Source organism: Phalacrocorax aristotelis, chromosome 12 (genome assembly GCF_949628215.1).
Source record: "Phalacrocorax aristotelis chromosome 12, bGulAri2.1, whole genome shotgun sequence".
NCBI lineage: Eukaryota > Metazoa > Chordata > Aves > Suliformes > Phalacrocoracidae > Phalacrocorax > Phalacrocorax aristotelis.
Genome location: NC_134287.1, coordinates 16583646 through 16596585, shown reverse-complemented (window position 1 = coordinate 16596585; position 12940 = coordinate 16583646). Strand labels below are relative to the sequence as shown.

At 45.5% G+C, this 12940-nt stretch overlaps 1 protein-coding gene across 4 annotated transcripts in view; it reads left to right on the top strand.

Annotated features, from left to right (window-relative positions):
• Positions 1 to 8167: 8167 nt before the first annotated feature.
• Positions 8168 to 12940, top strand: part of CACUL1 (CDK2 associated cullin domain 1) — a 53781-nt gene continuing 49008 nt past the window's right edge. Inside the window, exon 1 of one of the 4 annotated variants that reach the window (XR_012662783.1) lies at positions 8168 to 8666. Coding sequence is in view for 3 of the 4 variants with exons in the window: in XM_075107272.1 (XP_074963373.1) it covers positions 8342 to 8666 (325 nt within the window). In the remaining variant the exon portion in view is untranslated. The remainder of the gene's footprint in view (positions 8667 to 12940) is intronic. The other 3 variants (XM_075107272.1, XM_075107273.1, XM_075107271.1) reach the window with 3 other exon arrangements.

Below are 12940 nucleotides of genomic sequence, written 5' to 3'. Positions count from 1 at the left end.
TGGCCTCACTAGGGCAGAGCAGAGGGGGAGGATAACCTCCCTCAGCCTGCTGGCCACACTCCTTTTAATGCACTCCAGGACACTGTTGGTCTTCTTGGCCCCAAAGGCACGGTGCTGGCTCAAGGTCACCTTGCTGCCCACCAGCACCCCCAGGGCCTTCTCAGCAGAGCTGCTTTCCAGCAGGTCACCCCCAGCCTGTACCGGTGCATGGGGTTGTTCCTCCCCAGGGGCAGGACCTTGCACTTGCTTTTGTTGAATTTCATGAGGTTCCCCTCAGCCCAGCTCTCCAGCCTGTTCAGGTCTTGTCATTAAAGCCTTCCCCACCATGGCAGCTTATTGACAGAAAAAGTTTTAATGAACCAGTATTTCTCCTCTTATAGTTATAGAAAGACAGCGCCCCAGTTTAAAACTTAGACATCATGGATTCATGGGTTATCTTCCAGCAGGAGGAACTACGGATGCTTTTTTTCTATTTTCTGAGAAAATACTGAGAATGAGGAAGTTGATATCCATTATCTAATACAAAACAAAGACTGGGCGCCAGTTCTTCTGTTGCTGTGTGCCGGTGGTTCATGCCAGCCAGATATGTGCTGCGCAAATTATTTTCCAGAACATCTTAGATGTGAAAGCAAATGAAAGAGGTGATGGAGAAAGCTTTCCTACTATCTGATTAAACTGTCCTAGAAAGGCCTACTTTTGAAACAGCAAGAGAAGTGCTGCCTAACACCTAAAAGCATGTGCAAGACAGTAATCATTAGCAGGCCTCTGTGTGGTAGGGCAGCAAAGTATTACTCTGTAAGAGACGTGTTCTCTTCCTCTTTATACATTGTTTTTGTTTGTGGAATGATTCTTCCTCCCTGCCCCAGTCTCTCTTCCCACATTTTCCCCTGAAAAATTCTCTGGTAGCTACCACAAAGGAAACCTAAACCTTCCAGTAATCTGCTGCTCACTGCTGGTGAGGATTCATCATGCAAATATAGCCATTTTCAAGTAAATACATGACTTAATTTTTTTTTCAGTTTTTCTGCATTATTGCTCAGAAAATGTCGTTCCTCTGTGTTCAGCCCTGCAGATGGCTGGCTCCACCTCTAGGTGAACAACAGCTGGCTCTACAGGGTGATCTGCCCATCACTGTTTATGCTGAGTTTTTTAATTTTCATTTTGGAAAAAACAAACCAGAATGTTTTGTTACACTGCTGGTAACCGGCACGATGCTGTTGTTACGCTTACCTGGGGAAAGCCTAGGAGCAATGAAAGTTTCAACTTTATTCACTCTATTCTGAAACTCCTAAATATTTCCCAAATTTTACACCTAAATGTATTGGTAATGTCTCTTTTAGAAAAGTTCCTCACTACTGAGAAAAGCCTATTGGCATCAGTTAATATAAAAATCTTTTTTTTTTTCATGACTAGAATTGTTGTGCTTTTATACACAATGCATCTTTGTATGTGAATTCTCAGCTTAAGAAGTGGAAAGGGGGACCTGAATCAAAGATTAAAGCAGAAAAGCTTTGGCAGATTCTCTGAAAATGTTACTTAATGTATTCTATTATTTATTCCCATTTTACTGGAACCAAAGTTTTCACAGACTCACACATATTCTCTGAATACATTGTGAGAAAGAAATGAAATACTTAATGATACAATAAACAAAATCATCTCAGAGAAGTCTAGAGTTTCCTTTTTGCTTTTAGCCAAGAAGCACTTGTTTGATAAATGGGGCGCTTTTAAAGAGCTTACAATACCCTGCACACCCGAGCGGAGGCGGAGGCTTGGTGGAAGATTACCAGGAGATAATGAAGCAAGTCAAATGAGAAAACAAGATGAAACAGCAGAAAATTTACATGCTGTTTTGCTTCTTTCTTTTGCATTAATAAACCCGGGGCTTTTGTGTTGATTGCCAAATGCTACCCTATAAGCACATGTCGCTGGATATGCCTGTGTGGCTGATGAGCTGCCCAGCACCGCGGTGCCAGGGGAGCGGGCTGACATCTAATGACGGGCTGTAAAAACAGCATTGGTGAAACATCCTCTGCAGCTTTTTACTGTGCTAAATGCATCAGGCCTCTCCTGAGGAATCTAAATCCAGCAGGGAGCCAGAATGATGTATCTATCCACTTTGGCCCCAGTGAGACCACACCAGTGCTGGCTGAGCTGCTGAGCATGGGTGGTGGGGAGCTGGAGCCCGCTTGTCTTAGTGGGGACCCTTGGTGGGGAACCTGCATGAGCAACACCCAGCACAAGGGCTGTCAGCCATGGGTTTGAATAAGGCTGCGTGAAAGCAGCATCACGTCCCCTGTCAAGGCCATGCAGTGCCAGGGCCCTGTGCCGGGAGCTGCACAGCCAGACCCGGACCTCTGGTGATGGCTCCGCCTGGCTGGTGAGAGCGTGGCCTTCGGTGGCGCCATGCAATGGCCAAACACGTGTGACTTTCTGGCATGGTATTAGCTGCCATGGGTAGCTCAGACATGGCCAAATCCTTGTGTTTTGTGTAACTGCACACAAGAGGTGGCACGCACTCCAGGCAAGAGCCGTGGCCGGCTGCCTGCGTGCATCCTGGACTTTCAGATGTGTGAAGCTTTCACCGGTTGTAGGGGATTGTCTTCAATTGTCTTCATATTTCGTGGTGCAGAAGCACTAATAGATTGCACTCCAGGTTTTTCATGTGTGCTGGAGGAAAGTGGCTGGTTTTATAAAGTGCTGAACACAATCAGAGACTTCTTTCTATTGCTTGGACTGGCCCTGTGTCACCCAGACATATTAGACTGGCTGACCAAAGGCACAAGAAACAACCACAATACCAGCCAATACATTTTATTATTTAAACACGAGTTCTTTTGGGACAGAATAGTCTGGTCATGCCTGTAATTAGAAGGATTAAGCTGTATCACATGCCACATAAATGCTCGTAGTGTAATTATGCTAAAAGAATTATGCTTTGTATTGGTGCTGTAAAAGCAAAACCAAACCCACACAAGCAAAATGTGTGTGCTGTAAAATTATAGGATATACACGCCACCTATCCTTAGGGCTCGGTCTGGGACATGTCTTTATGTGCCCAACTGAGATAACAGAGCATCCAGCATACATTCAGCTGAGGCTCTGGCCCAGGGAACACGGCTGCGCAGGGTTGCCTCTTCTGCCTGTTCCCATGGGCCAAATACTGAGTTATCTTCATACCCAGGAACAGCGTGACACAGACCTTGAAATGTTCCTGTTTAGTAATTTATGAGGGAGAGAGTAACATGCAAAGACCTGGTAGAGGAAGGTAACAGGACATACACAACATAGCACAGGCAAGGAATGAACCTCAAACTCTGAGCTTAAACAGAGCTCCTGGATGAAAGGGCAGAGTGTGCATGGGTGCGGGTCCTAGGTGAGGCTGGCCATGCTAATTATAGCCAATTAGTGCTCTGAGGGCTCTCTCATCAGGCACAGATGATGCAGGGAATGTGACCACTAGTGGGGAAGTTGGAGAAATTTCAATTACAGCAGTCATTGTGCTCTTAATGTCTTGCTGAGGATTGCATTCGGGCAGAGAAAAGGGAGCTGGTTTGAAAATATATTTGCGTTATAGACAGCTTCACACAGTTCTGGATCCTGTTCTCTGTGTAAGGCTGGAGAGGAGGAACACAGCGTTGCTCGCTAAAGGACAGAAGCAGGTATGCACTTGAACCTAATGTAAAACTTTCCATTTACCCTAAATGCAAATTACCCAGCTGTGTTTTTTGCATATGTGCCCAGGGGTAACAGGGAGCAGAGTGTGGTGTGTCTCCTACAACTGTTTTGTTAGTTTCAGGAGAATATGGTGTGATTTAATCATATATTTTCATTGCGCCCTGCACAGCAAAAGGATACCCGTATGTCCAGCGCAATACAGGAGCAAGGACAAACATCTCTGGGGCGCTCATGTTTGGTTTTGATCAGCAGCTTACATTTGCTCCGCTGTTCCCTGGCCATGTGGCAAGAGCACGCTCCCGCTGTCTCGGCAGGGGGTAGCTGGGATTTCCTTATGTCCGAAACACGCTGTTCCTTTTGCTTCCTTCTGTCTGTGGAAGGTGGCAGGGATTGTTCCTCTCCTGGCAGCTGATTTCTGCTTGTGCTGTGTTTCCTTCTTCTGAACCCTCAGAAATCGATACTGCTGATAAAATGTGTAACAGCCTTTAGTTCCCAAGGACTTACCACATAAGCTGTTTTTTTTTTTTTTCTCTAGGCAGAGAGACCAACTAAGAGATTGCAATACAGTGAAACAGACTGTATATAGTCTGTGTTCGCAGAGTGTATGTAGTCAAGAAACACCAAGGGTGGTATCTCCATACCAAAACTGGCACATTTTCATGAAAACTTTACAGTAATTGGCTTACCCTAAGCGGTAGGTGCTGTTGGAAGGGATTGCCACAGATTGCCAGACTGCAGAGGGACTATCAGTTCTCTGATCTTGAGGAAGTCACCTCTCGGAGATTGTCAAAATATGTCTCAAAAATAATGAGCACTCCAACCTCCCTTTCGGTGTATCCACTCTCTGTCAGTATTCTGCAAGTGGCTGCTGTCTTTGCCATTGAAAGAGCTACCTTTCATGCTCCTCCTGGCAGACTGCAATTTAAGGCTCTGCTTAGCATTCCTGTTTCTTTCTTGTCAGAATTATTTTCTTTTTTGGTTCTTAGAACCAGAGCTATAAATCTGGGAAGCATTTTACATGCTGTGTTAGGGCTTGATTGAAATCCCACTGAAATCAATGAAAGCTTTCCTATTGACTTCAGCAGAGCAGGCACTTGGGAAGTAAGGAAAAATGGTCTGTTTTAAAATAAGAGTTGTATCCATGTCATAACGTTTATTACCAATAGCAGGAAATAAACCAAAACATATTATGCATGTATTTTCCCAACAGGCCTCCTATATCATTTAACTGCTACCTACACGCACCCAGCTGTGACAGAGAGTGCAGCAACAGGTGTTCTGGTGTACCTAACAATTCTGCTTTATAAACACAAATATCTGATGAAAAAGAAAATACCCTTACCTGATCGACACAACTGTTCATATAAAGTTGAAATTACACAGGAGAGAAACATCCAGCAGGAGCAAGTGTTGCAACCTGCTTCTGAGAGCCTAGAAGGAACAGCTCCCTTGTAGCCTCATTTCTACAGATTTCTGGGTAGAAAATATTTCTTTAATGACTCACGCTTTCCGTGGGTACTGTTAGGAAGCCTTGATCTTTCCTTTTAATTTATAGTAAAGCTTGTGGCTGTGACCTGGTTATGGAAAGTGCTGAGTCAAAAAAAAAGGAAAAAAAAGGTCAGTATTATGAAGATGTAACGAACGCTTCTGATACTTGGCTAGGTAATTACGTATGGAACCAGGAGTTTAAAATGAAAGTGTGACATCTGCGTGTTACTTTGTTGGCGAAAGTACTATAGTCTCAAATCTCTGGGGATTTTATGGAGACGTGAGGATTCTCAGGTCTTGCCAGAATTGCATTTGTATGTTGTTTTCTCAGCTAATATTGAAAATAATTATAGTTGTGGTATTGCAAAATGTAATTTTGCCAAGACAGGATTTAAAGCCTGAATCAAACTTTCGCATGCTGACGAGGAAAAAAGGAAATGCTGCGGAGAAGTCTCTGAAGTGCATGCAAAAACAAGTGCTGCTTTAATGATGAGGAATTTGATAGTGCCTTTTTATCAGCACGCAGTCATGTGTTTAAATAGCATGAGCCATAGATAACTGTTGCAGCTTGTCATTTGCCTTATGGGAGGCAAGAAAGAGCTTCTTGTTTGATTTGTAAGCTGAGCTAGCTTGTTACACAGAGCAACAGAGGAGACTGTAAAGTCCATAGTGAAGTGTTTCCTAAGCCTTTTTGGACTCCCGCCACAAGGAAGCGCAGTGAGTGTAGTCACAGTGCAAGGAACATTGTGAAAGGCATTAGAGGGGAAACACACCTTTAAAGATTATGACAAAAAAAAAAAACCAAAACAAAACAACAAACAAACCCCAAAGACCCCACTGGGTCAGTGAATTACAGAGATGATCGCAACAATAGGTGTGCGCAACAAGGGAGTATGACACAGAAAATAAGAAATCCTAGAACTGGAAAATGCTGGGTTTGTCTTACTTTTCCACTGCTTTTAGACATTAACATAGGCACTTTTGAAATTACTAAGGCAAAGATAAAGCTATGCTGATAAGGATAACTTCCTGATTTCTCCTCAGGTCACAGTGGTTTTTAAATACTGGCAAAGAATCTGAGACCTGTTCCTGAGATCAGTGGAAGCGGATGAGTAGGAGGGTAGGACAGAGTTGCTCTGCAGGTTGAGAACACAAACATGCCTTTCTTGAAGCAGTGAAGATACGCAAACTTCACTTACATTTCTTTGTGATTACCAAAAATATGCAATGCTTCCCTAGCTAAGAATGGCTCGCTGCTTTAGCTTTCTAAGCTTAATATCTGTAATAAATGGCTCTACTGATATTTACGTATTACACATCCCACTCAGTAAATGCAAAGATGCAGCAGAAGTGAACAAAAAATGTCCTTTCTGTCCTTTTTCCAGCTGTGGTTAAGGTGTGGATAGAAATTAATCAACAACCAAAGCAGGCGTGTGAATTTGCTGAATCCATAATCTAAGATCTATGCGTGAAGACAGTTGAACTTGATCATCTTAGAGGTCTTTTCCAACATTAATGATTCTATGAGCCTATGTGATCCGCCAGATCAGCTTTTGGTCTCTGAGACAACCTGTGACTCGCTGGCACTCGCCAAGACAGAAAATAGAGAGGATGGTATATTGGCTTGAACAACCCATTGATGTTCACGGTGTGGTCTTTACATCTAAGAAAAACACCATTAGTTCAAATATGTAAGAAAAAAATGCAATAGGGACAAAATTCTTATCATTGCTTGCCTTTACCAAAGCAACTCGAGACTGACCTGTTCCATAGCGTGGTGAAATCAGTGCCATTTTCTGCTTTTATAAAATAGGACAATTTTGTCTCACGCTAAAATAGAAATCTGTGTTTCTATTTGGAAAACAAATGAAACACTTTTCACGACATGTTTTGGAAACAAGGCTAGACACCTCTGCTTTTATCTATGTTTTTCACTTTTCTTCATTTGCCAAGCAAGAGAAAATCCTACACAGTGGACTTATTTTTAGTAAAAATACAGTGTTCGTTTCTGTTCTTCCATCACAGTCACCAAAACGCTTAGCTGCAAATGAAAATAAAAGCTTAAGTAGTTATACTTGAAGGAAACTACGCAACAGTACGAACTTTGTTTTAGATGTTTATTTTCCATTGACAATATTAACGGTTTTATGTATTATTTGTGCAGGCTTTTCATAGAATGGTTTGTGTCAGCAGGGACCTTTAGACGTCATCAAGTCCAAACCCCCTGTAGTGAGCGGGGACATCTTTAACTAGATCAGGTTGCTCAGAGCCCCATCCAGCCTGACCTTGGATGTCTCCAGGGATGAGGAATCTACCTCTCTGGGCAACCTGTGCCAGTGCTTCACCACCATCATCGTAAAAAATTTCTCCCTTATATCCAGTCTAAACGTACCCTTCCTTAGTTTAAAACCATTACCCCTTGCCCTGTTGCTATAGGCTCTTTTAAAAAGTCTGTCCTCATCTTTGTTATTGTCCCCCTTGAAATACTGGAAGGCCGCAACAAGGTCTCCCCGCAGCCTTCCCTTCTCCAGGCTGAACAACCCCAGCTCTCTCAGCCTGTCCTGGCATGAGAGGTGCTCCAGCCCTCGGATCATTTTTGTGATCATTTTTCCTAACGGGGATTTGGCCGCGGCCGTTTCCCAGCCGGGTCCCGCCGAGCTCCCTCCCACCTCAGGGTGAGGCGGCGACAAGACCCGGGGGGCCGCGCAGGGCCCGGCCGCGGCGGGGTCGGTCCTGCCGCTCTGCCCCCCGCCGCACGGGACAGCCGGGCCTGCCGGCACCCCCGCCCCGCCCAGCCCAAGTTAACACCAGCCACCGGGCTCAGAAGGAAGTGGGAAGGGAAAGCTCCCCTGCCCCCCCGGGCCGCCCCACAATGCACAGCGGGCGTGACGCCTGCCTCCGGCCCCACCCTATTCCGCGCTCCAGCCAATGGCGGCTCGACCCCGCCGGACTACACTCCCCAGCATGCCCCGCGGCTGCGGTGGTGGCTCCAGGTCCGGCCGCCGTTTTCCGCCCTGCCGCAAAGTGTCGCGCTGTGCGGCTGGAGGCTGGTCTGGCGACGGCGGGCCGGGGCCGTGGGGCGGCGAGCCCCGCCGGGCGGAGAGCAGCCGCCATGGGCGGCGGGCGGTGATCCCCGCCCTGCCCCGCCTCGCTCCCCGCCGCGCCGGCAGCCGCCATGGAGGAGGAGAGCATGGAGGAGGAGGGCGGCGGCGGCGGCTGCGAGTCCATGATGGACGACCAGAACCACAACAACTGGGGCGCCGGCGGCGGCTACGGGCGGCACCTGCTTGGCCCCGCCGCGCCGCCGCTCGGTGACCGCCTCCTGCGGGGCGCCGCTGCCGCCGGGCCACCGGCCGGGCCGGAGCTCCCCGCCGGGCCCGAGGCTAACGGCTTGCTGCGGGGCTGCGAGGCGGGGGGCGCCGCGGGGAAGGGAGCAGCCGGGACCGGAGCCGGAGCCATCGCCGCCGCCATCAACATCAACGCCTCGACCTCCAAGTTCCGTGAGTGACCGCCCTGCCCCCGGCTCCGGGGGGACACCCCGGCCCCGCGGCGCTGCCCGCCGCTGCGGCCGCCTCAGGCCCGCCCTGCGGCGGGGCCCTTTCGCGGGTCTTGACCCAGAGGCGTCTCGGAGCGAAATCTAACGGGTTAGAGCGCCGTGGAAGGAGAAAATAATCTTTCTTGCATGCAGCCCGGCCTCGGCTGCTGCTGCTTTCCCGTCATGGCGAGGTGACGTGGTAGATCTGGCTGTAGAACTGGGAGAGCCAGTGTAGGCAGGGCTTTCGGCTCTACAGAGGCACCGTCGCTCTTCCTCAAGGTTTTAGCGCAGGTCGTGTTTTCCTAAAGGCTTTTTCTTCCTGCCTGAAAAACCCGAAGACGAGTCTGAAACGTGCTTGCGATTGCTGACATGGCAGAATAACGGTGTGTGCGGGGCCTCTGCTATCCTGGAAGGGATGTATGCCTGCAAAGGCCTCCTGAGAATAACAGAAGATGTATTCCCCCCCCCCAATAGTTCTGAAACATCTTCTGCATGTAGTTTTTAACAGAAATGGCAACTTTTTCTGTTGCTTTGTTGAGCTAAGGTTGAGGGAAGGGAAGATTTTTTTTGCTGTTTATTTCAGTTCTGCTTTTATTTCCAGAAGTCATGCTTCTGGGCAAATTATGCCCTTTTCTTTAATGGCTGTCAGAAAACTTGGATTTGGCTAGTTAAAATTATTTCTGGAAGTGTAACTCTCTAACTACTGTGATGAAATTTTGATGGAAAATGCACCTTTTTCTTTGTTTCTGCCCTTTCCCCACTGTTAGCTCACCTGTCTAGCTCCTCAGCAGCTCAGCTCCACAGCTGATCAGAAGCTCAAAGTTCAGGTTTCTCGATCACTGCTTCTTTGGTAGCCTGGGCTTTGTGGCTCTAGGCATGTTGCCAAGGCTGGCTGCTTTGAAGTTGAGGCTCCCAGACTCCATGAACTCTCTGGCTCTCTGCCTGCCTTGCTTGTCAGGGCTCCAGGTACCTTGGGGTGGCTCATAAACACTTGAGACAGTTGAAATGTCATTTGGACTTGCTAAACTAAGCTCTTTAATTCCCAATCCAGAAATTTAGAGTCTTAGTTTTTCCTTCTGTTTCAGAATGAAAATGGTTTTCAAGCTGGATCTTCACCAAATGGGAACGTGACTTTCCAGCTAATCTACAGTTTATATCTGAGGGGGAAAAGAAGCAGCTGTGCATGATTTTGCGTAGCATGTGGCTTTTAAGTTCTTGTTTTCGCCTCTTCAGCATTGGTATCCCAACACAATGTCTTGTGATCCTCTGTCAGAGCCAGGATTAGAACAGGCAGGATCCAAACTCAGCTCTGGTACTTTCTCAGTCCATACTACTTCACTGGACTTGTTCTGTTCATATTCACATACCATCAAAGCCATCCCCAACACAAAGGTGTAGAAAAGTTCTAATGAACTCAGAGTATTCTTCATTTTACAGGAATTTTAATGACAGAGGATCCCTTGATCTCTTCTGTTTGATTTTAATGTATAGAAAGAGGAAGAAAGGTCACTTTCAGTGTAAACCTGTAGTGAAAAGGGAGGCAGCATGTGCTAGATCTCCTCCTGCCTGCTCTGTCTTACCAATGGCAGAAAGTGTGTAGAGAAGCTGATTGTCAGTCTTAAGCTTGACAGGAAAGTTGTCTATTCTCTGCTGCATGAAGAACTTCTTGCAGTTGAATGAGCAAGGGCTCACGCCTTGCTTGCTGCATTATGCAGAGGCTTAGTCTTAGACAGGTTATCCTACTGTGACCTTCAAAAACATGGGTGACGTATGGTTTCCAACAATCCTATCATAGGTTGTAGTGCCTCTGATGTTCAGATAGGTGTCTCCCTGCTGATTCTTTCCTTGAAATCAAAAAATCCAATTCTTGTGTTGTAATACGTAATTATTTGCAGCGTGTTGGTTTTGTTCATGTTCATAGTTGCAGACTAAAGCAGTTTGGGCCTTTTTTGGTCTGATTTAGCTGGTGGAATAATGGAGGAAGACGGTTAGATGGAAACCCTTTAAAATCTTTCAAAGGGGCCAAATCCAATTCTCCTTCCTTGAGATTTTGGTGAGACTGAGAGCTAAAATCAGATATAATAATGCATAGTTCATTTAATAGCTTTCCTTCTCATTAAAGCAACTTAAGAAAATTTTCCATGTTGTGGTAAACTTATGACTAAATCTTTATTTACAGCTTCAGTCATAGTTATGGGTTTATAAAGCAGTAGTGTTATGAAAAATATTTTTCAAAGGCCATAAGGGAGAAAATAAGAGTAAGAGCATTTAATAATTTATGTGAAACTCTTCTGTACTAGTAAGTGCAGCGTATCTGAATTGTGGAAAAAATGAAGAGTTTTACTACTTGTTTTTTTTAAATCCTTTTCAAGCAGGGATGATTATAAATGTATTTGATCCCAGTCTCATTTAGGATGGGCACACATGGCTGTGAGCATTGGCATATCCGTTCAATCCATTGACTGCCCTGTTGCATAATGTAGTTCAGTGCAGTGTGTGTGCGTTGCTGCATAGGCAAATTGTCTGATGAAGAAAAAGTTCAACATTACTTTTACTAACAAGTCTTAATGCAGTCTGAGAAACAAGTAATAAAAATAGGATGGAATTAAAAGCAGCTACAGGGCAGACTCATAAAGTTGCTAATGTGTGCTAGGATGTGTCATGCAAGGGGTATAGCAAAACCTATTGCATAAACATACGCGTGATGGCTGAGAAAAAAGAAAGTGTAGAGCCACAGTCATATCTACAAGTCTGTAGATTAGTCTCACGCGTCTGCTTGAAGAGTTTGTACACTTCGACAAAATATTTTAGGATTGTAGGGTGCATTGCTAATTAAGCAGTAATGCCAGCATATTTCTTTTTGTGAGATGAAATAAAGCATCTGAAAGATGCCTAGCTGCTTTCTTTGATTTTTAGAGTTGGAGTAAATGACAGATAATTGTCAGCCTGATGTCTGCTTACTTGACAGTAGGTTGGGTTTCCCATCTGCTCTGTCCCCTGCTTTTTTAGCTCTGCTTTTGAAAGAAGGATGTTTTTTATATGTGAACATAGTAAATGTTTTGAGTATGCGGGTGCAATTATACATTGAACTCTTAAATCAAGGCTTGGTCTAATTTTTATCCTGACTTCAGTTTAATGTTTTCTGTGGAACAGAGTACTTCTGTGGAGACCCACCTTTTTTGGGGTAACAGTGAAATACAAATGCTCGAATTTTGCTGCTGAGTGTAAACATGAATGATAAAGCTATTACGTGGAAGCTGATCCTGAGAACATCTGCCCAGAGCCTGGGCTCCATAAGGGATGAGAAGTCAAGCAAGTCATTGCAAGACAGAGGAACAAGGGATGAATTTACTGCCAGGCAGGTGCTGTGCTGTTCCTGACTGCAAGGATGCTTTTACATCGTGGAGCTGACTTGCTGGACATGTTAATTTACATTCTGGTAGCTGTATACCCAGACCCGTAACCTTACCAACCTGTTAGCAAACGGTGTCGGACCTTCAGATTGCAGATTGGAGTGCTGGGATAGCATCCTGCAGCACTTGGTGGTGGTGACCTGTTTGCTAATCAGACACATGCTGTCTTAACTAGATCCATTTCTGTAACAGTTATGAGGCAAAAGCAAACCAATGACTAGTTGGGTGAAGAGGGGCTTAGGAGTACTGCACTAACATTCTTCACTAAGCAAGGTTTCTGGCTGAAATACCCTAAAAAGGCACACAACAGGAATCTGTAATGCCTGCTCTTACAGATAGTGTTCAAACACTTCCTTGTCTCACACCTCTCTCTATTTGTGTCCTCTTTGTCTTCTTTTCTGAAGATAACTGTTAACTCTTTTGCCTCTATTTCCCTAGAATTGTTCTTCCTAATGCTGCCAAAAGTGACTTAGCCAGCTCCTTTCAGCCCTTTGTGAAAATAACATTTCAGAGATGTTGCTCCTCAAGCCCAGCAGTGAATCTACATTTACACGTGTGTTTAAAATGCAGCCCTACTCGAAATATTTCTTTTCAGTGCAGTGTCTAAACTGGATTGTTTGGGGTGGGAACTATCTTTATTCTCTTCCATATGGCCCAGACCCACATGTGGATTTCCTGGACTGCATAGTTTTGATATGAAATGTACCTGGTGCTGTTACTTACTGAGGGCTTTGTTCTGGGTGGCTGCTGTGAAGCTGTGGTGGTGTGACAAGCCAGCAAGGTAGTCCTGTGAGTACATCTTTGATGGGAAGGTGCTAACCCTTCT